General features: G+C 46.3%; 1 protein-coding gene across 3 annotated transcripts; it reads right to left on the bottom strand.

Annotated features, from left to right (window-relative positions):
* Positions 1 to 135: 135 nt before the first annotated feature.
* Positions 136 to 22,262, bottom strand: MINAR1 (membrane integral NOTCH2 associated receptor 1). 3 transcript variants are annotated; one of them, XM_090029217.1, is made up of 4 exons: positions 22,036 to 22,260; positions 13,719 to 16,070; positions 11,845 to 12,099; positions 136 to 4,280 (listed from the first exon to the last, which is right to left on the bottom strand). In XM_090029217.1, exons 2-4 carry the CDS (start codon positions 16,023 to 16,025, stop codon positions 4,083 to 4,085), a joined length of 2,760 nt encoding a protein of 919 aa, XP_089885343.1. In that variant the 5' UTR covers positions 16,026 to 16,070; positions 22,036 to 22,260; the 3' UTR covers positions 136 to 4,082. The 3 variants fall into 3 exon arrangements, with proteins under 3 accessions (XP_089885343.1, XP_089885344.1, XP_089885345.1); XM_090029218.1 differs by lacking the exon at positions 22,036 to 22,260 and adding an exon at positions 21,391 to 21,534; XM_090029219.1 differs by lacking the exon at positions 11,845 to 12,099 and having other exon boundaries at positions 22,036 to 22,262.
* Positions 22,263 to 24,054: the final 1,792 nt, after the last annotated feature.

Genomic DNA, 24,054 nt, shown 5'->3' with positions numbered 1-24,054 from the left:
CTTCAGCAGCAGTCTTCTGCCATAGTAAGGTGAGTGGGATTTGCCCCAAAATGTAATTTTCCTTTCTGTTTCTTACAGTTCCATTTGAGCAGGTATATATCAAATTTCTTTATAAGGCATAAATACGAAAACCAGTTCAATATGCTCATCATTATTTTAATTGAGTAATACTGTCTAGTACACTTTTTCAATCACATCAAGGATTACAACGTACCTATAGCTTTAAGATTTTTTATACAAAAGTCTATCATATAGTATACAGTATATACTAGTTCGGTAACTGGTTCACAAGATTGACCACAATATTCTTGCAGGTTAGTATTGTCAAAATTTCACCTAGTGTATATACTCTATGTAAAACTGTAGGGATCTGCCTTCCAGGAATTGCTGTATTCAGAGTCACAGGCCAGGTCAAACCTGCCAAGGCTCAATTGCATGATGTTAGCTATTTTAGGACAACAGCTTTTAGCCAGATTTAAAACACGGCTAGCAAATGTCAAGGACATGCTTTGAAATTTTTTAAAATGAAGCTACAGGCTTCCTAGCTCTAATAGCTAGCCTAGAAAAAATGGGGATGGAGGGCATCGTAGTGGCAAGGATTACCAAAGGCAAGGAGCACCAGTCTGCTCCCACACAACCCCAGGAGTCACTCCCTGATTCACAGCAGTGTCAGAACAGGCCCACTGGCCCTGGGACTTGAGGCCCCTATTCAGCAATGCCTGGTTAACACCAGTCTCAGTGTAAGCATGTGACTGAGGCCAGGGAGACCAATCACATTGCCCAAGCAAGTCATGTTCCTAAACCCTCTGCTGATTCAGGTCCTGAGTGCATATTCAGGGGGCCAATTGTGCTCCCCCAGTGCCAGCTCAAGATCAGTAGGGTGGAGCCATGATCTGCTGCATCACATACCATCCCATGGGGCTAGCACTGCCTATTAGGACTCATTTCACTCTTTCACTTACATTATGATTCAGGCAGCCTCTGCATCAGCATGAAGGAGTCAAAGGGGTTGCCACAACTCTTCCTCGTTCCTTTTCACACCAGTGCAACAGCAGCCAAAACCCTGCCTCTGATCAAGGACAACATTACTTGTTTGTCAGATATCCACATATTTAAAAGAGGTTCTAAACAAAGAAGTATGTGACCAAAAAGGCAGCTGTGATTTCAACAGAAGTATCTGAGTCTTGACGGAAAAGGGTCAGATGCTCTTGACAGAATATGTCCTTTTACAGAAGGCTGCATATCCCCCCGGATACACATACGTTCACCAAGTGCCTGATTCTGGACCCACTGCAATCAATGGAAATTTTGCCATGAGGCTAGACACTTTATGCAGTGAAACAAGGCCATTGTGCTGTCACAGAGTGTCTACTGCTTGGTATCAGAAGAATTAGAGCTATGTCCAGTGAAAGCCAAAAAGGTTTCTGATATCACCTGGGATCAGGCAGAGATTTCCACATATACAGTCAATACATCTCAGAAGTCCCTAGTCCACCTAGTCCACCATATTGAAAAATGCAGCCCTCTGTTACCACTTTGTCTCCCTTACATGGCATCGCGGAGCAAGAAGAAAGTTTAACATTCAAAACAGGCCCAAGCGACAGATTTTGGATCAGGATCCAGCTCCCTGTAAGAACCAGGGTTGTGAAGGGCTTCCTTTCTACATGATATCCACTTCTGACACGTGCAATGAACTGGAGTGGGGAAGGGTGTGGTTCCCGATCTTGGTTTTCCCTGAAAGATCAATGGTAGATGATGTCCCCTATCGGTTGATGTCCCTGACCTGTACTTAAAGCACAGCGTGCGGACAACGCAGAAAAAGCTGCAGCCAGAGGCGGAACTGTGCAAACATAAAATAGTAGCACACGCTCCTTCTCCCACACCCCATTTCCTCCCTTATTTCATTTACCAAGGGGGAAAGGTGCAACTGTAGCACACTTGCCTTCTACCCCTCCCCTGCCATCCCCAGCACCACTTGCAGCGCCATCACAGGGTCACTTGGGAACAGCCTCTGAAAAGAAATTAAATTATCCTACTTAACAAGCTTCTCTCCAAAAAGTTTCTTTTTTATTAAGGGAAGGGCAAGGCCATATTATTTCCTGAAAAGAGCTAATGAAACTGCCATTTAGCTCTACTTGACATCAGAGAAATATTGCCTCGGTGCCTGCTTTCTTCAGGCATGGTAAAGAGGTCGTTTCTGCCAGAATTTAACTTTCCCCTCAACTTACAGGCCAGGTTGAGGTGAAAGCACTTCTGACAGGACTTAATGTCCAAGTGGGCTGCTTGATGTACAGTACAGTCATCATGTTACTCCTTAAGTGTATTAACACTAGTAGTCTGCTGTAGAAAGCCTTGCATTAATAACAAGTTTCCACTTGTGCTGAAAAACTGTGCCCTTAATATAAGTGCTCAGTAGCCACTGACACCTGCTATTTGGTAAGCACTTAAAACTGTATAGAAGGCTTGTTGAAAATAAGCTACATAAATTATCCATTGTGTTATGAGTTATATTATGGATTTGAAATATCAAAATTAAGCAGTTCTATTCATCAACATGCTAAAAGGCACAAAGACTTGTGACAAAATCATACGCGTTCAGATTACATTTGCAAGAACCAAACAGAAACCATCAGAAAAGCCAATGGCACTTTATCGTGCATCAGCAGATGCATGACAAATAGGTCCAAGGAGGTGATACTTCCCCTCTATCGGGCGCTGGTCAGACCGCAGCTGGAGTACTGCGTGCAATTCTGGGCGCCGCACTTCACGAAGGATGCGGATAATCTGGAGAGGGTCCAGAGAAGGGCCACTCGTATGGTTAAGGGCCTGCAGGCCAAGCCCTACGAGGAGAGACTAGAGAAACTGGACCTTTTCAGCCTCCGCAAGAGAAGGTTGAGAGGCGACCTGGTGGCTGCCTATAAGTTCATCAGGGGGGCACAGAAGGGAATTGGTGAGTATTTATTCACCAAGGCCCGCCCGGGGGTTACAAGAAATAATGGCCACAAGCTAGAAGAGAGCAGATTTAGATTGGATATTAGGAGGAACTTCTTCACAGTTCGAGTGGCCAAGGTCTGGAACGGGCTCCCAAGGGAGTTGGTGCTCTCCCCTACCCTGGGGGTCTTCAAGCGAAGGCTAGATGTGTATCTAGCTGGAGTAATGTAGGCCCAGCACTCTTTCCTGCTTATGCAGGGGGTCGGACTCGATGATCTATTGAGGTCCCTTCCGACCCTAGCATCTATGAATCTATGAACAGAGCAATGGGTGTTCACTTGGATTTGCCAGTTCAGCTGGCTGGCAGAAGGGACTTCACAATGTCTTCGCTGTCTGAGAAGGTAAAGAATACGCTTTTGGCACAGAGCATTTGCCAGCTCTTAGCAAATGTTATTCTAACGTAAGCAACTGAAACCCCTTTTGATTGCTTTCAAATATAATCTTTTTGGTCTGTAGCACATGGCACTTCACCTAAGTACTTAGTGATGATAAAATGGATCTTGGGGCAAGACCAGATAACACAGAGCCCTTATTAACTCAACTTAGGAATGAACTCCTTTCACACCTGCATGTTCTGCTTTCATGCCAATGATTAAGGAACACATAAATACTGCAAAACAAATACAAAACATTCATAGGTTTTCACATTGTAAAGACCTTTAATCTTCCCCTCAGGCTCTCTTATGAAATGCATACAGGAACATCCCCTTCTATACAGTGCAACTTGCACCTACCCATATCCTCTCTAAATAGCATGCAGCTCAAGCAACCTTGCTTTTTCACCTAGATTCGCATCAGTTGCTGATCTTGTAAACCATTTTATTGTTTCTTTAGGAAAAAAAATATTGCACTTTTAAAAATGCATAAAAATTCAACTGAGTTACCGTAACTCTGCTAGGTGTTTTGCTATTTAAAAGAATAATTTAAAAAAAAACGTATTTTTGTCATTTACAACCCTAATCACCAGAATATCTCAGCACATTCTTTTCCCAGCAAATTGCTGCAATTTTGCCACAAGGTGTTTAAAATACATAGTGAGATATCTGGAATTGTATATACACAGTTGACGACTCATGTGTCTGTCCACAGTTTCATGATTTCATTGTACAAATGGGAACTACAATGACCAGGATAACGGTACAAGCTGCTGCTGCAATTAGGGCAGCTATCTTGCAGACCTTTGCTCTTCTGAACTCGGCTTCTTTGCGTTTTAATAGGGAATCATAGCCTGGAGTATAAATATCTTCCATCCAGTATTCTAAGTTGTTTGGATTTAAAGATTCTTGAGTCTAAAAAAATCAAAAGGAAAAAAGAGTTATTAATTCTCTGGGATCTGTCAAGAAAATGCAGGCATGCCCCAAGCTTTCCAAAGTTGGTTTGGGGTCTGCTGTAGAGATAAAACAGGTTAATGCCTCCGTCTCACATTCTTTTGTCACAATCCTTCCCTCTCTCAATTCTATGAACTTGCTGAAACCAATGACAAAATACTGTCAAGTAATTACACAACGCCCCTTGGCAGAATCATTCTGCTGCTAAGTCTTTTGTGTATTACTGGTTTCCTGGAAACTTGGTCATCCCTTCATTGTGGGAAAATAAACCCTCTTTAATCCACTAAATAATGGAGATGTCTTTGTCCACTAGGTATTCCTCTTTTGGAGATTATTAAAAGCATTTCCTTCACGTGGCTTTCTGCTACACTCCATTTGTTAATGCAAACCCTAATTTCATGGCTATGTCCTGCATAAAAAGGAGGGAGGAAGGTCTTCTTGTCGTCCTTTTATACCTACTTGTGTAGCTACTGCCTAGTGATGAACACTGCATTGGACATAATGTTTCAAGCAGACTAGGGGGCTTTCCTACATATTAAAGAAAGCCACTTCTCCACCAAAATGAGAATCTGTGATGTTTTAACAGTTTCACTTGTCTTTTAAAGCCAAGTGATCCTGTTCTGCACAGGAACTCACAGCATGTACCAAACAGAGACAAAAGTTACCATAGAGATCCCAAGGGCACTCCTCTCAAGGAAGGATGAGCTACTAGACTGAAGACTTTGAGAATCCACCCCAACCATGCATCGGGGAAAACTCAACGCATTGGCACAGGCCAGTTTTGTATAGTGAATTAGAGCTGACTTACTGAACACATTGTCATTAACCCTCCAGTTCACAGATGCTACTAGCACAGGGTTTCCTTGTGATCATGCAGTGCACACTAGAGAAGCCAAAGCATCTACCACTGAAGAGCACCTTAGAAAGGGGCACTAGTCTTACCCTTGGTGGGGAAAATGATGCCAAAAATTTGCAGGTCTGAAGTCTACCCCCCCCCCGACAGACAAATGGACTTTCCTCCGGCAGCTCCTACAGCCAACCTGGTTCCAAACGTACTGACCTGTGGCCTTTCCTTTAGCTTAAACCAGCAAGGCTGAGAGGGGAACATTGATGTGAGTGCAGCTCAGCATCTCTGTATACACTGCCCAGGCTTCTGTGCCCTGGAGAGGTCACTTTAGCTTTGCTTTATCAGCAAACTGATGTCTCACTGTAATTCTATCGTCTTGCGAGACAGAAGACAGATGCTCACTGCATGAAGCGGATAGTATTCACTTCGAATTTGGGTTCGGCCAATTCGGGGGGGACAGAGATTCGATTCAGTGATTCCAATCACTGTCCCAAATCGATCGGGCTGAATCTGATTCAGAGATTCAGCAACAACCGAATCGACCGAATCTCTGAATCAGCCCCATCCCCTGCCCGCTCTCCCAGCTCTTTGGGGAAAAAAAGCTGGCACTCACCAGCTGCTGCCCAGTGGGGGACAATCCCCACTGCCCAGCACTGTGTGCGGACTCTGCCACGAGACCCCAAAGCCCCGAGGCCACTGCAGCAGCTGGTAAGTGCAGGGTTTTGGTTTTTGACAGGCCAGGAGCTGGGGCAGGTAAGACAGCCACAGGCCAGGAGGCTCCTGGCAGAGCCCCTCACGCAGCATGGGGCAGTGGGCATTGCCCCCCGCATGGCAGCAGCCGGTGACTCCAGGCTTTTTTTTTATAAACAACCGGGAGCTGGGCAGGCAGGGCAGCCATTGGGAGAGCAGGTGGAGGTCAGGGGGCACTCAGGGGGGCTGGGGGAGCAGGCAGGGGATGGGGCCTGTCAGGGGTCCCCCATGGTCCCCTCTCCTCTCCTCTAGCTCCCTACTTACCAGGATGGAGTTCAGGTCCAGCTCCCTGCTGCAGCCAGAGGGGACTGCCCGGATCACCAAAGCTCTCTGAATTGATTCAGAGAGCTTCAAAGCGATTCAGACCTTTTAACTGGTCTCCAGATTTGATTCGGATTCTGAAGTTCACCTGCCAAATCAGGCTGAATCTCCTCCAAATCGAGTCAGCACCCAAAGCTTCACACAGCCCTAATGCTCACAACTACCATTTCCTAGCCAGGTACATGTTCCAGAGTAACAAGGGTGCACAACTAGAAAGTGCTTATTCGCAGAGTCAGTATACTTGGTAGAGGAAGAAAGGGAATGGTGCCACAGGCATATGTAAGTTGTACCCCCTGAATCACATCCTTTTCTTCACAGTCAGATCAGCACAAGCATGGTTGCCTCTTTGTGCCCCACCACACACCAGCTTTCATCCTTAAGACAGGAACATCAGAGATATGGCCTGTGGACCAGATCCAACCCTCAAAGCTCTATCACCTGGCCCACAGGCAGTCCAACCCCACGTACTGGATCTGGAACTGGTTCGGATCGGGCTCACAGACCAGCCCCACATGCCAGAGCCACCCTGCAGGGGCAGTCCAACATGTAATGCATGCAGCATGTGGCGCTGGAGCCAACATGGGTCATACACACAGTACATGTTACCAGTCCAGGGCACAGGCTGCACTGATCCAGGGCACATGCTGCATAAATTGCCCATGATGGACCAGCTCTGCATGCTGGCCCTACTGCACAGGGCCAATCTGTGCACCCAATCCAGCCCACAGACCAGCTCTGTTTCTCTTACCTGGCCCATGGGCCACAGTGTACCCATTCCACTGCCAGGATACACTGTGCTAATCACAGACGGTTTAATCCAGGGATATGCAACCTTTTACAAACAGCCAGCTGCCACAGGCTGCCAAGCCCTTCAGCAGCACCCCACACTTCCCTGCTTACCCTTGGCTCTGTGTGCCACCAGTTTCCATGGCCACCAGTGATGGGAAGCAGTGAATTCAGCAGCAGGGTAAATGAAGCCTGCAGCTGGGGGGGTAGGGAGGTATGAAGCACAGAGCAGGAAGGACTGGGGGGCTGTGGAGATAGAAAAAGGCATGGAGCAGGGTGGAAAAGATGCCCCTGCTACCACCAGCTCCCTCCACTATGTGGCACTTTGGGCCAGATCCAATCTCTTCAGAGGCTGAATCTAGCCCACAGGCTGTAGGTGGACAACCCCTGGTTTAATGGTTTGATTTCCATTATGTCTGACACTACTCTACTAGTACAAATCTTTGCCATTCAATTTCTTCCATCTAAATGCTGTATGCCTAACTGGAAAGGTAAAAGAACTAGAGTTGTTAAAAAAAAAAATAGAAAGATCATTGTGAAATATTTCCAAGTTGTCATGCTGTTTTGATTTTGCAGGATTCAAAACGCAACAATTTTTGGTCTTTTACATTTTTTGCAGACTTTTTGAAAATTTCTAATTTTTTAAAAATTCCACAATGTAGCACATTTCCCTCTTTTCTCTACTGCATTCTCTCTGGTTATAGAGTCAAATAAAATATATTAAACTCAAGTTTGATTCAGTTTTGGCTTGTTTTTCCTTTCCTATTTTTACTTTTTTTTTCTTTTGGCCAACCTGTAACTTTTTCAAAGTAGAGGAAATTTCAAGAAGTTAGAGTAGCAAGAAGATCTATTTCACTCAGCAGCAGAGAGAAATAAAAGGAAAGAGAGCAAAAGAGGAAAAAAACAAATATATATATTTTTTAAAAATCAATAAAAAAATTCAATAGGTTGTAAAAAAGGCCATTTTTGTTCAAAACAAAAACTAAAAACCATTTCAGGATAAGCACTTTTGGAGACTGATATTGTTATAGTCACTGTGGCACTGCTATAACATTAAGACAATATTAGTCTTTGTATTTAATATGTATCTGATTCAAAACCCATTGAGCTCAATAGAAAGACTCCCACAGACTTCAATGCAACTTAGATACACCCTTAATTGGCTAATTCAGGTATTGTAGCTACTCAGGGACAACATGCTTCTGGAGACAACATTTACTTTATGTAGATGAGCTTGGTCTTTGGAAGCAGGGATTTTACAGCCACTCTAGAAATGAACAATTAAAATTTAGTTCCAGTTTTATGATCACATAATGGAGGTCTTTCTGACAATGCTACTAAGTTTAAAATCAGACCATCAACTAGTTCGTATTGCTGTAAGTGTGCACTGCCTTTTTCATTCTTGTGAATGGGTCAGATACTGCAAAATAAAGGTAGCCCATTTTTTTAAAAGTAGGACTCTTATATATGCAAGTATGCTGCTTCCTCATAAAGGAAAAGATAACAATGGCACTTGTGTCTGCCCAACATCATATGGAAACATGGGGTGTTAGGAAAATCAGGGTGGAGCTTGGGGCTGCCCCCTATGGCCACACAGAAAAGCCTATATGCATCCCCTACGTTACTGACTTTAAGGTATTTGAAAACCATGATCAAATCTTCCTCTCAGCCTTCTCTTTTCCAGACTAGATAATCCTATCTTTCAGCCTTTCCTCAAAACTCTTGCCTCCTTAATCATTTTTGTCATTCTGTGCTGGACTCTTTGCAAAAACTCTCCACATCCTTCTTGAAGTGCGGTGCCCAAAACTGGACACAGGCCTCCAGGTGAAGCCTCACCAGTGCTGAACAGAGTGGAAGAATCGCATTCCTCGATTTGCAAGTAACAGCCCTGTTAATACAACCCAGTACACTGTTAGCTTTTTTGCAAGAAGACCACACTGTTGGCTCATATGCATCTGTGTCCAACTATAGATTTGTAAGTAGATCACCTAAAGAGTAGTGGAAATGGAAGAGGGCCAACAGATTTATAAGGTTCCCAATGGCAGAACTAGAGTGATATTGCAGCTATGGTGGTCCAGGAAATATGCAAGAGGCAAGGATTTTTGGAGGTGCTATCTTTTATTGAACTAACTGCATAGCTGGGAGGGATTTCACCATGAAAGCTTTCTCTCTCAGACCTGGGGAAGGGCACTTTGTGCCCAAAAAGCTTGTCTACAGCTCCCTCAAACTACACAGCTGGTCCAATAAAAGAGATCTTCCACAAAAATCCTCGCCCCTCAAAAAGATTCCAATTATTTTAAAAGGAAAAAAGACCATGCTGTACTTTCAAGACAACTGTAATTTGGGACCCATCATCCTTGGTGTTGACCTTTTAACTACTTCAGGAAGAAGATGCATTATTAAAAGGCCCATTAGTGTTAATCAGCAACTTTTCCATTTCACTGCCAGACATGAGAATATTCATTAAAGCATAACGTATTTACATTCAGTTCTAATAAACTTAATCATTAGGAAAAAAACAGGCATTGCTATGTGTCTATTTTCGAAAGTCTGCTTCATTATTCTGTCTAGACATGGGCGTTGAAGACTAGATGTAGCAACCTGCCAGTTCTTTGGAGGAAAAGGTACAAAATATTACAATTTGATTAACAGCATCTCAGAAATACAAGGAATTCATGTCCACAGGAAGAAGGCAGAAATTGTTTTTTCTGGTATATTAAGGCCACTTCACACTGCTCATGTGGTGCAAAGCAACTGTAAAGTGACTAGAGAGAGCTTTGGAGAGCTCTTCTTTCATAAGGGAATTTTTCCTTCTTCTGCCTCCAGCTCCTTTCTACCCCAAGCCCAGTAGGAGAAGAGGCCTTGTCAAGCAAATCCCATGGACAGCAGTGGAGTGCAGTGAAATTACATTATGCCTGTTTCTGCTCTAGTGGAAAGTCATTTATGCCACCATAACCCAGTGGTGGCAACGCTGCAAGTGCCCTTCTGTCTGAAATTCCATGGCAGCAACTGAGGATCGAGGCAAGCATAACCAGCTCGCCCTGGTCATCATTTTCCTCTGCATTTAGGAACAGCATAAACACAGTGGAGAAATAAGGCGCGTCTATGGTGGAATTAGCTCCCCACAAACTAGGGTGTGAATCTACCATGCACTAGTTCCATCACAGTCATTCCCCATGTGGGCACTCAAAGCATATGTGCACACTGTGCGCCCTGGTGAAGGAAACAAACCCCAAAGCTAGTTCCAACTGAGCTAGCCAGGGTACTGGAAGAAGCAACATGGAGCTCTGTGTTGACTAATTTCCCTTGTTTTTCCGGGTATCTTGATTACTTCCAACACCCGAGCTAGCTGATCTAGAACTAACTCCTGCAAATCCACACTGTACTGGATCGAGCAGCTTAGAAATACTCTCCGAGTGTCCAAGTGGAGAGCTCATGCAGGGTAGTAAATGTATACCCTAGCTTATTGTGGCCTGGCTGCACCATGTACCTTTTGGGGTATGCCTAGATGGCTTTTGTGCTGGAGCATGGCACTCCATGAACTCTCCTCTTCACCAAACCTGGAAATGAGGCAACGGAGTGACTTGGAAGTTATCTCCCACAGCTGCTCTCATGATGACTGGCTCCAAGGCAAGTAGAAAATGGCTACAAGGGACACCCCTGGAGCAGCTGCATCGCTGTGTTCCCAGGTCTGGCATGTGCAAACAGGCCTGGGTAGCCGGGGTAAGTTCAAGAGTGCCTCTCTGCAAGACCAGAGCAGAAGTGGTGCAGACATTTTTGTGATTCTATATCCTCTGTGCCCTATTGTGTAAAATCCTGGGACTCATTTCCCGGGCATCCTTCCCCAGGCAGTGCACCATATCAATAGATAAGCCCTAACTGGTTCTAATATAGACTTGGCTCTTCACCACAGAAGGGGAGCATAGATTTTATTTTACTGTGTTGTATGACCAGATGTTACAGCCGGTGCTTCATGTACCTTTGCACGAGTTTTATGGCACTGTATAAATTCCTCTTTTAAATTAGAGGGTCAAATATTTTCTCAGCAAAGAGCCATTCTATCCTATGTTTAAAGAGACAAGGGATTAAAATACGGATCTGGATTCAGAACATTCTTAAATGTGCACGTACTCAGTTCTGTGACTGTTTGCCCTGTTAAAACACTAGGGACCTATTGCCAAATTTGGGATTGGCACAGCTTGGACTTCGAACATTCCAGCATTTGGCAGGTGGACCCCTGTCTTTCAGCAATTTTCTCTGCTCTGTTTGTTGCATGCAAGTAAGTCCTGCTGGTAACTTCCTAACAAGAATTTAGAAGCAGGTCTTCATGTGTCAGGAGCTTTCATAATCACTGCAGAAGCAGCAGTGGCAGCAATGTTCAGTGAAAGAATCCTTGTTTTCAGTCCTGTATAGATTTGAGTGATTTTGGTGCTTGTGACGAGGACTGGCCTGGATGCGCAGGATCTCTTTGCTTTGGAAGAATACCACAGAAGTACCAGGGTTCACATTCGTTGCCCTATGACACCTCACCAATACACGTCCGTCCCTCTGCCTATGTATTCCTCGTCTCTCTTTTGAGGCAACTGCCAATAAGCAAACTGCAGGGGTGGTTTTCCTAAATGAATTGAGAACACCCACATTGTTAATAACCAGAAAACCATGATCAGATAAGAGTTGTTCTTCACTTTGGACCTGGGATGGATCTGAATCAGCAAGATGAAGGCCTCAGGATCCCATTCCCTACCTTCCCAAATTTCCTGCTAAATATCCTGGTAAGAACCCTTTATGCCTCGCCACTAAAATGAAACAAGCAGAGCTCACCTGTAGATCCAAAGCAGCAAGTTTCCCTTTATCACCCGAGTTCCTTGTGTATTCTTCTATGGTCCATGATGGCTGGGCACGTTTCACTTCAGCCAGTTCTGTCAACCTCATGTCTGTGTAGAGTGGGTTGCTTTTCATGTGGGACTTGAGTGATGCAGGGTATGGGTGAGGACTAAAGACTTGTTCAATCAAGAAAGCATCTTTTGGTTGTTTAGAGCCTCTATGCGGCTGTGGGATTTCATACTGCCTGTCTGCCTGCAACCAGGGTCAAACGAATTTCCAAGAGACAGAGAGAGGGAGAAAAACAAAAGAGAGGACTATGAGGGCACAAAGCATGAGGGAGCAGAGATTCTCTTTATGCCTGCGGCAGAAGACTGCCTATGACATGATAACAAAACAGCAAGTCAGAGCCAGGCTTTCAGCTGGCCTTTGTCTCCACCCTGACCCTCACAAACAGGTATAAGCGTCATTTGCCAGGCATCAGTTTCGCAGCAACTCCACGTTAACAGCCACAATGTTATAAAGGCAACAGCTGAAGAAAACTGGCCCTTGCACTGTTTAGAGGTAAATAAGTCTCTCCAGGATGCTTCAGATGCAGAGAAGAGACAAGGTAGCTTAGAAACTTTAGGCAGCCACAAATAAAGCAGTTTTCAGACTCGCCCATACTGCAAGAAGTCTGCTTCCAGAACTGGGGTGGGTTCGAATTAGGGGCAACCACAGCAGTATTACCCAAATGCCATACTGCCATTCCAGTGGGAGTGATGCTTCTTTGGTCCCATTTTGTTTAGTGATGAGGGAACTGTTCATGATGCAGAAGTTCGTTCTAACAGGGATAAACCTATACAATTGTGATGTTTGATATTACTGAGGGTCCCTCCCTCCATCACATTTTGCAACCTTCCATGGTTTCTTTTCCATCAGGGTATACATTCCCCCCCCAAACCTCTACCCCACCCTACCCCAAGCAGCCCCAGCAGGTCTTTTGCACCAGTTTCCTCTAATCCTGTTACACACACTATGCCATATACACCTGACTTCGGAAAAAAGTTAGCAGGACTCAGCAGTCTTATTAAGCCAAAAGGCTATACAACGCCCACTGCACCCAAAGGATGCCCACAATGTAAACTGACCAGTAATCGCGGTCCAGCCAAATGGCAGCTGAGCTGGCGATACAATTTCAGACTCCATTCAATTACTAACATGGCCCTGTTAGTAGTAGGGAGGAAAGGACTTAAAGTTGTGTCACCAAAAGGAGGACACAACTATGTTGTAATCTGAGCAATGAGGAGCTTAACTTACTTCTTACAAGACAAAGAAATGGGCATGTAAGTCTCAGGAAAAAGAAAGCGTAGCTATTGCTTGTGTCCCAGTGTACACGAGGGGCTTTTCTCTTTGGGAAATTCACAGTCACTCATTCTTTTTTGTTACCTTTTAACTAGACACAGAGTTTCCAGATAAAAGATGCCAAACTGTGTTCTTAATAGGTCACTTTAAAAATGAACATTGGAGTATTTCAGATTATAAATGATTCCCTTCATATGAACTTCACTAATTTAATTATCCTCTCTAGTGTTCCGCTGCCACTGGCCAGCACATGAATGACAGGCCCTCCTACAGGTACCATTCAAACGGTGCTCCCTTTCTAAAGAGCCTACTGCTTTCAGGACCAGCTTGACCATTTTGGATGGTGCAGTTACCGCGGAAGAATGTACAGGTACAAAACCACTCAATTACAATAATTCAAAAGACCAGCATAATACAATAGGGAGGGCATTGTCATGCCTGGAAGCTTAGAAAGATCACAGAAGACATTCATGTTTAGGTTGGCTTTTTTTTTTTTTAAGTGCTTATTATGCAAGTTTAAATTGAATTACCTCTTTGGACTTCCGGTGCCAGTCCTTATTGTCTCCTCCACCTCGTTCTTTCATCTCCTCTTCTGTGATGCCAACCTGATTGGAATAAGTGACAGCTCTCCAGTCGCGGGGAGAGTTTGAAATGCTCGCTATTTTGGATTCGGTAGCGCTGTTCTCCTCAGTCAGGGACCTTGAGGACCGCCTTGTAAATAAACTTTTTTTTAAGGCTTTTACCCGAAGACTTTCACTGTTACTCCCACTGGCATCCGAACAGCACCATTCTGGGTTGTTCTCTAGCTTGGCCCCATGAGAAGCATTATGACATTGAAATATCTGAGGAGAGGTGCTCTCATCTGACTGTACCTCACTTGTCAAGGAATTGAGGTCTATTTGTACGCTGACTTTCTCCGGCTGTTGAATTTTTTGATCCAGCTTGTTCAGTTTTCCCAGGACTTGGGAGATTTCTTCCCTGACACCTGACAACGATTCTAGCTTCTTTTCTATTTCCCCAATCCTCAGCACTAACTTGCAGACGCTGGTTTTAAGTTCATCATCTGTGCTGTTGATATCCGATCGGACAACTTTATCCAGCTTGTTACTGGAATTCCCCCCAGTGATTTTATTTAAATTGTGCTCCGGAGAGCTTTCACAGTCAGATTTATGTACCTGAGACAGCGATCCAGTGCTGTTATAGCAGGATGACTGCATAACTCCAGTAGATCCACAGATACTCATATCATCCAAAAACCTAAAAATGTCACTGATGTCATCACTTACGATCTCGGAGTCATCATCCGATTGCTTTAAAGAGTGCCTCTCTACGTATTTGGTTTGGCTCAGAGCACACAAATCCTTGCATTTTTTGTGTTCCAACACTTGCTGCTCTGTTTGCGTCCCAACACTGGTGGTTTTGTCAATGCTCAACAGCTGAACAGAAGTACAGTTAATGCTCTTATCCTTAAACTTTTTGACCGGCTCGTGCTTTTCCACATCAAGAATGGAGGGGATTTCCTTGGGTTTGTGTCCATTGGATTTCATGGCATAGGCAGACTGCATCATCGGTGACTGGTCTTTGGGATTTAGGTAGGTCTGGTGCCTGTCTGCTGTGGGAAAGTTTGGAGACTGGCTGTTTGGACTCGGATATCGCACCTTCTCTTCTGTCTGCTTCCTACTGAAAAAAGATCTTTCAAAATCAGGCACCTCTTCAGCATTTAAGCTCCAGCTTTTTGCTGGCCAAGCAGTTTGTTTATTCTGCTTTCCAGTCCATTTTTTTGTGTCTGGAGGCCCAAGCACAGTAGTTGGGCCAAAATAGGTAGATGCCTGGAGATCATCTAAGCTTTCATGCTTTACTCGTCTTTTGTCTGGTATTGGAGAATAAACTGGATTCAAGTACTGGCTGCTGTATGGCATTTCAAAACTGTGGTTGAAGAAAGCCTGTTTGCAGGTTTCTTTCCTGTTCTGAGGCTCTCCATGTCCATCCTCTGGCTTTTTATTGAGTGGTATTAAACTGGGAGATATCGTTATCAGATTATGAAAGTCTTCTTTGAATATGTTTCTTTTCTGTACACATGACTGCATCACAAATGATTCATCATTCGATATGAAAGTCTCTTTTATGCCTGTGTTGATTGGCAAGGAGTCCTGGTCAGAGATCGACTCGTTCTCAATGTTCATTGGAAAGTACGTGCTCTGCATTTCACAGGGTGGGGAGTTGGCAATGGAGTAAGACGCTAGGGCTTGCAGCCTATCCAGTGAGGCTGCTCGACCTTTCATTTCCTTGTTCACCCCAAGTAAAAAGTTAGGTTCTGATGAGGGGATGAACTGCTGACAGTCTTTGCAATCCACCTTCCTGCATTTTGAAGATCTCCTCCCTGAAAAGCCCCTGTTGAACTCTCGGTCGTTCACCTCGCAGTTAGACACGCAATCCACCATATTGCATATTTCCGTGTCGGATCTGCAAGACTCAAATGATTCTTTCTTTCTCACTTTCTGTCTTGCAACAGGGAGCTTTTCCTTGGCCATGCCCCCATTCATTTGTATGAGGTTGAATATTGTTACTATATCTGCCGCGACCATGATTTTCTTTGATTGCTGATTGTTTACAGTGCATCTCATTTTGTCTTTGAACAGAGTAGCTGGGAAATTAGGATCCAGGCAAGCAGTGTAAAACAGTACGCTTCTGAGCTTGGCCAACTGAGATAAATCAAACCTTGCACACAGTGACTTGCAAAGATCCTGATAGGAAACAGTATTTTGTTTGGTGTCCAGTTCTTCCAGTATCTTCACCAAGAAGATAGAGGATTCCTGGTTGGTCTCCATGGCTGACATGCACTAATTTTTGTCGTTTAGCCTGAAAACCGTATTCCAGTTCGACTGCAACACACAACAGTAAACAGAAGAGAGAGTAAGTCACCTGCAGATTGAATCCAGGACATCCATTCAATCATGCAACCACTCTGACTAGCAAGCCCCAATTTAGGGTTCAGTTGCATCATCATCCTTATATTTACAAACGCAATGGGTGAAACTCTGGCCTTGTTAAGTCTCATCAATGGGACTTAAATAAGCCAGGATTTCATTGAAGGAGTCCCACGGATATCAAGAAATCCATGGTACTTCTGAAGGCGAGTTGCCACCAACATGAGAAAAAGTTGCACATACTACTCCAGAAGTAGTAACACAAGCTACCCAGGAAAGAGAAACTTGCTGTTAGGAAATCATAGCACACTCCCCGATGGGCTTTCAAAAAATGTTTTATGAACCTGTAGGAAGTTGCTGAAAAGTTGATGCATCTGATCATTTGGCAATAATTCCAGTCTGCCCCTCTTATGCTAAAAATCGGTGTGAAACACAGGTGTTTTCTCACCTGATTTGCCAATGACTCTCAGGAAGACTCAGGTAATACAATTTTGAGTGGCAGGAGTCAGCTGAGCAAATAATTACCAGCACTAAATTACGGAGTATTTCTTCTCTTCTAAAGTAGCTTGTCAGCTCCTATGGTGCTTTATAGAAATGCGTTTCGCCAAATTTGTGATTCAAGGATATGAGGGACATGAACTGAAGATAACCTATCACATTTGTAAACAGGACAGCCTTGCATCAGGAATAAAACAGAAAAAGTTATAAATGGTTAAAAAATTCCAACTAGATCTTGAAACTCATTCAGGAAATGCTAGAGGGCTGGCTGCCAGTCAGCTTAGATTTGACAAGTGGGATATGTCAAGGACAGAGAACATCCTCTGCAGTGAAACACTACCAGAGAAACCAGAGGAATGAAGTTGCATTCACCATCTACGAATGGCAGGGCAGACTGAAGAGCAAAGATGGACTGGGAGTTCTTATGGACAACCAGAACAGCCACCGCTCTCATAGCAAATGCTAATAAACTGATTAGAAGGGATAGAAAACCTCCCAATTTCAGGGTTTAAACCAATCTTTACCTATAAGGGTTCTGAATGAGACTTTTGGTAGAGTGTATTATCCCACATCTGCTTATTGCCCAGTCTCTTCCATGTCCCTCTGAATAGCTGGTGATGGCAAGTGGCAGTAACCAGATACTAGGCTAGGTGGACTAGCCTAGAATGGCAATTTGCATGTGCGAGTTCATTACTCCAATTGACAAAAGTGGCAAAAAAAACCCATATTCCTGCCCCAAAGCATAGCAGCACCTATCCTTTCTCTCTCTTCACTACCTTAGCTTCATACTCTGCACAAACCATAGTGCACCTACCCAAATGGGAAAGCATCAAAGCTAAGTCAAGGCTTGTGATACAGCTTTTTAATGAATTATAAGAAAGCCATCTCCCAGTCAGAAATGTCAGGATTCAAGCTCTGTTATAGGAACCTGGGATTCCTTTTGGCTGTGTTGTAGCCTTTCATCCTGAGCTGATATTACACACTAGTGATTACATAGGCCTCTGACATTGATAGTATGTCAGCATCAGTAGTTAATGGTGCAGCAGCATCTTCCAGGGAGAAAGTCACTGTGTTGGCTTTAAGAATGTGAGTCAAGTCTCCAGACAAACTTACTTGCTTAAAAGTAATAAGCGTCTTCCTTCTGGCCATGACCAGTTGGACAGTGGCAGTATCTGCCAGCAACCATCATAAATGCAAACCTGGTTACTTCCAGAAACCAACAGACCGGGGATCTGCCAGGGTTTGAGGATTTGTTTTAAAGATCTCCCACAACGTGCACTGCAAACCTTTCCAGCTGGGTAAGAGGAAAGGAAAAACTGAAATTGTGCACTGCTTAGTGCTCAGCTGCTGGAGAAGGACAGTTGTATCCCTTTTCTCTTCTCCATCACCACGTGTCCTGTGGCACAGCCTCTTTACCAGTGATCCTTTGCATGCTGCTGCTATGTCACTACTGGAAGTGTGGCATCTGTGTAGTCCTGGGTCTAGCACACAATGAACTTTCTGGGTTGACTTTAAATGCATCAATTTTAGGGAAAAGGGCAAAAGTTATCCCTGCCTGAAAACTGCTTCTCCAGGAAATCATGAGAGGGGCTGGTGTTGAGAGTCAAAGCCTGCCATGCTGCAAACCTACTGGCCCTGACAAGATTAAAAAATTGGCATTTCACTATCTACATGTCAAGTAACAAAAAAAGACAAAAGCTTTGCAGGCTCACACAAACCTCCGTGTGGATGTGCATTTTTCACCTCCAAATCCTCAGAATGCCCAGCCTGAACTGGTCTGCCAACCTACCACTTTCTCTTCGCTCAAAACCTACTAAAAGCTTGTTTCTTCCCCAGGGCACACAAGTTTTGAATCAACAATAAAATATTTCTTAAAAATTCCTAGCCATTCACTCCTCCAGCTTTTCCAATACGTCCTGTGTAGTTTGTCTTTTGTCGACTCAGATATTCTGGATATGGATTATCTGTATTTTGCATCACATGTGCCACTAATAGCCCAGTCCTACCAAGGTACTGGCTTCTTCCATACAGATGACCAAAGGCAAAGGTTTTTCCATTTGGGAACCTATACCTAAACTTCTCCATCCAACCATTATGCACCTGTACTTCCACTGATTTCAAGGGGAGGCCTGGGTATTCAGTATCTCCACATACCACTTCATTTACATTTAGATGGATGGGCAGGGACTTAAAACCCAGCCTCACTTTTACACTTAGGCATAAGAAAGCAAATTGGCTTCAGCTTTGATAACACTGTACTGTTTTGAAGTAAGAACATGTTCTTCTTTGCCTATTCTAGGTGCCCTGGGAACTGTATAAATGACCTGCTGGTGTGTATAAACAATGCCGTACCAAGACTGTTTCGGTTTTAATTTGGGCAATTTTCTTCCCCAATAATCATGCCTCCCCAACATTGTACAGGTTTCAGCTGAGGTACAAAGGCAGGCACAAATTTGGTTAGCTTAGACCAGAAGAATATCATCTACACAGCCACCCTTGCTAGGAAGATCATGAACCAAGCAGATTCTGAGAATGTGAAAAACAAGCCACAGTGTCAGGCTCTATCTGATATCCTATATAGGTCCTGAAAGACTGCTTTCATTGTCTGGGTAATAAAAGCAGGCAAAAGCACTCAGGTACAAGCTGCCAATTTAGTAAGTGTTCACCTTTGATAACAGCACCTTAGCTGAAGTATGGTCTTTGTCAGGAGAAGACACACATTGCAAAGTAAGTGCCTGTAGCAGAGACAGGTGCTGGTTGGAAAGACACCCAATGAAGTGTCACATCCAAGTGGTGAAGTGTTCGTCCACATCCTGTCTCAGCAGTTACGTGAATGCCTGCACATTCACTCCATCTCCAGGCAGGATGTGCAGAATTCTGTTCCACCACAGCAGTTCCCATCCTCTTTTTTTGACCATATGCCCATGGCCAACCCTCAGACTCGTCTCATGGATCACTGTGCATCCTCCTCAAACTTGTAACTGAAAAACCCTCGAAGGATGATTGTGACCCAGGGCAATGTCTGATCCACCCAGGCATCTACAGACCCATTTGGGAGCCTCCAGTGTAAGGCATTGTAAATGCAGCAATGGAAAAGATCCAAAATGAAAGAAAAAGACACTTTAAATGAATGCCCAACAGTCACAAGTCAGTTGAAACTCTAGGGTGAAACAAGAGAGAACAGCAGGTCAGAGAGGGCGTAACTTGTGTTCTAGCGTATGGTTTCTGACCAGATGAGCTATTTAACATTTCATCTTCAGTGATTGCTGTGTTAACACTGGGCAGGTCACTTTGACTCTCAGATATTTCCCTTAAAGATACCATTTTCTCAACTCTAATAGCATAATTACATTGCAGTGTAGATACCCAACTAGTCAATGGGGTCTGAGTCTCACTCATTCAGAGGAGCTCCAAGTATACCACAGATCAATCCCTACCTGCCCTTCACAAGGATCAATGAATAGTTCTTTCATGTTATCCTGGTTAAAAATTAACCCCTCTATTTCAAGCTGTTGAAGGAACAGACAAGAAGCAATAATAATGCTCCATCTTTCATGCCTAGGACTATGTTCTATCAATGTTTTTCAACCTGTGGTCTGCACACCCCTGGGAGTCCACAGACTATGTTTAAGGGGTCTGCAAAACATGACTATGATCAAACAAAAATAAATGACTACCCACACTTACAATTCAAAAGGTCCACGCCTCCATTCAAATTTTTTTAGGGGTCCACAAACGAAAAAAGGTTGAAAACCACTCTGCTATGCAATAAAAATATTTTGTTCTTTCTGTTTTCTAGTTGTATTAGGACTTAAATCCTCCATGAAATTTCTCTCCTTTCACTTCCTCCCCTACAGGGAAATCTGTGTATACTGCTTTTTCATTGATCTTTCTTCCCTTAGAGGATCCAGAATTTCTTTTACTCTCGCTCTTCCAAAGCAGCATCAATTTCTACTAAAGTTACTCTTAGGACCAGTTCTCTTGACTGAGAAGTCACAACCAAGGGCAAACTGCTTCACCACGGCTGCCCTGCTATTGCCACTGAATACAGTGGCACTCGCATGTGCCAACACTTAGCACTGTCCCTGCCCTCAGTTGTACCCAAAACACCCACCTTCAGCGTGTGACTATTCAGCCACGGCAGATGATTTACATGTGACTTAACCCCAAGTCCTACCACTGTGCTGTCGTGGATAATCACCAGCTAGGAGCATTCCTTGGCTGATCTTGAATTCTTGTCACTAATAGACAAGCCAGCTCACCCCAGCTTGTCCCTGCTTGGCTTTCTTCCTTATTATTTGCCTTTCTGACATTTGCCCTGCCTACTTCCTAGGAGCCACAGCAGGTGCAGCGACCAGTAAGACACAGATGCCGTTGCTGTTGTCATCCTTTCCCTCTCCCTTTGATATGCTGAGAAGGAAACAGTGCTCTTTGCTTTTTCCCCGTTCCCAGGGACTAATGGGCCACCTTGTATTACTGCTGCAGAAGTGAGAGATGGTAGAGCCAGCTCTAAACCCCACACAAAGAACTAGTTACTTCAATGCTGAAAAACATAACCCTGAGCTTTTGATAAGGCATTTTCCAATACATATGAGCTCATAAGTCATTTGGTCCATCTGACTGGTGCCAGGTGCAATAAAATAACCCCCACCGCCCCGCACACATATATAATAAATGGAAAAAGTCTTTTTTTCCCCTTTGCCCTGTGCTCAGAGGCCCATTCCTCTGTGACAGTATTAAGGTGGCGGGGGACACAAGTCTTTCAGGCTGTTCCTACCTCACCGCTTTCAGATCTGACGCTGGAGAAAGCACTGCCTTCTCCCCTCGCTCTTCTTCCTCTCTGCCTCTGCCGCTCATTAGGAAGAAAGCTGTAAGAAGTGCGCTTTGGGCACCTGAGCCAGGCTACAATCACAGCCTCTTCCCTCTGCGAAGAGCCCCGCTCCCCACCAGCCTGCGACACCGCGGCTAGATCCACTTCTGCCCCCCGGGGCAGGTCCGAAATCCTCCGATGGCCGAGGCAGTTTTTATTCACTTCTCAAGTTGGGGAGACGGAGGGGGGGGACGCAGTGCAGTTTGGGAGCGACCAAACCGGGGCGCTGGGAGGACCTTTATTCCTCAGCGCCGGCAGCTCAGCACAGACAGCACCAGGCAGCGCTGGGCAGAGCAGCCTCCGAGACCTGCGGGTCCCCAGACCCGCCTTGCGCCCCCACAACCCAGCCCGGCCAGCAGGCCCCTTCCCCGGGCACGGGGCTCCTGCTGCGTCCTGCTGGGCGCCGGGCTGGATTTATGACTGCACCACCCCGGGGTGCGGGCTACCGCACGGCCGGCCCCGCTTGCCCCGGCCCCGCAATCCCGCTCCGCCGGGGCTGGAGCGGCGCTGCGGGGAGGCACGAGCCCGAGCCCGAGCCCCAGCCCCGCTCACCTGGCCGTGTCCGCGGGCGGCGCCAGCTCAGCTCGGCTCAGCTGCATCCCCATCCCCATCCCCGCCGCCGCCGCCGCCGCCGCCTTTGTGTCTCCAGCCGCCGCCGCCGCCGCTCTGCCCCGCTCCGCCGCGCCGCGAGTTTTGCTGGGGCCGCGGGCTGCTGCGCGGAGCGGAGCGGCCGTCACGTGTCCGCCGGCTGCGGGGCCCGGGGCAGCCGCGTCCGTCCCGCCCCGCGAGCCCCGGCAGTGTCACCCCGCCCCGGGCCCGCTCCCCGCCCCCGGCCCGGCCCGGCCCGCTCGCAAGAGGAGAGGTCGCACTGTGGTCCATGGGGCCTGAGCCCACCTCCTCACCGGGGCAGCCGGCCGCGCGCACGCCAGGCTTCACAGGGGACGGTCCTCTCTCCTCTCTCGATATGAAACCAGACGCCTTGATGTCCTCTGGGCACATCCCCCCTGCCCTGCCCTGCCCTACCCTACCGCCACCGCAGCCGCCTGCGGGAGCTCCCCGCTGGGCCTGCCCGCAGCGCGGACGCCGCTAGGGCCACCTGCGGGAGCGCCCCGCTGGGCCCGACCCTGCCACGGCCACCCACTAGAGCCCCCCGCCGGGCCTGACGGCAGCGCCGACACCGCCGGGGCCGTCTGCGGGAGCTCCCCACTGCCACAGCCGTCTGCGGCAGCCCCCCGCTGGGCCCGACCCGCCAGGGCCGCCTGCGGGAGCTCCCCACTGCCACAGCCGTCTGCGGCAGCCCCCAGCTGGGCCCGACCCGCCAGGGCCGCCTGCGGGACCTCCCCACTCGCCCCTGCTGCCGCCACAGCCACTTGCTGGAGCTCCCCGCTGGGCCCGACCCGCCGCAGCTGCCTGCAGGAGCTCCCCATTCGCCACCGCCACCTGCGGGAGCTGGCCTGCCCCCAGCCTTGGGAGACGCGGTGGTGGGGAGTATTCTTGAAGTACCTCAGTGGCCATCTTAGCGCACCCGGCCTAGGCTCCTTCAGGGGCATCTCCTGGTGGTTTGGGGTGACCCAAGAAGCATTTTCACCTGGAATTCCAGCCCCAAATCAGCTCCTTCAGTGCTATGTGTGATTTTGTCTGCAAGAGGAGGCTGAATAGATATTTGGCTGGGGTGTTATGACCCAAGCCCCCATTCCTGCCTGGGGCAGGGGGTTGGACCCGATGATGTGTTAGGTCCCTTCCAACCCTAAGCACTATGACAGTATGAAACAGCACGCAGGCCTGGCTGGCATACAAAAAAACAAGCTTCAGGTTGCGCTGGGACCAACCCAGACTTCTTTGGGAGAGTCCCCTGGGCATGGGGACATGGTTTGAGGTGACAGAAAGTGGCTTTTCCCCATAATCCCAGCCTAAACTCATCTCTTTATTCGGGGCAAGGTCCAGGGTACTGCCAGGCTGGCACATGCAAAACAAATACCAGTTGGGCTGTGGCCTGCGCCATCTTCTTCAGAAGAGTCCCCCAGTGACAGGGACCTGTGGTTTAGAGTGACCTAAAAGGAGTTTGTCCCATAATCCCAGCCGTATCTTAGCTCCTTATTTAGGGCTACGTACTTGGCACATTATATTATTTTACATTTTTATTAGTAAATATACATTTTTGATGAAATTCTGACTCTTGAATGTCTAGTTCATTGCTAACAACCTTCAACTGTGTGAAGATTCGCTTTGAAAATAGAACCAGGAATCGGGAATAAGGAACTGGGAAATAAGGACCCAACTTCAACCTCATCCCTGCATTGGGAATGTGCAAGTCTGTGCTCTGCACCCATTGCTCACAGGGGCATGAGGGGACACAAGGCACTTGGCATCAAAGCTTGCCTACCCGGAAAATGGGAATCATTACCTACTGCTCATCTAATGGCAGCAGAAAGCGGCCCAGTCACGGACGAGCCCCTTCCGTTCAAACACAGAGCAAAAAGACAGCTCCCTCCCAAAGAGGTCAGACTTTCTGCTCACAAGAGCTATGCTTCATAAAGAACATGACCCTTGCATGAAAGTCATAGGTACACA

Source organism: Crocodylus siamensis, chromosome 15, assembly GCF_052110815.1.
Source record: "Crocodylus siamensis isolate JL-2025a chromosome 15, ASM5211081v1, whole genome shotgun sequence".
Lineage (NCBI taxonomy): Eukaryota > Metazoa > Chordata > Crocodylia > Crocodylidae > Crocodylus > Crocodylus siamensis.
Note: the sequence above shows the minus strand (reverse complement) of the source record. Positions and strands in the feature narration are given on the sequence as shown.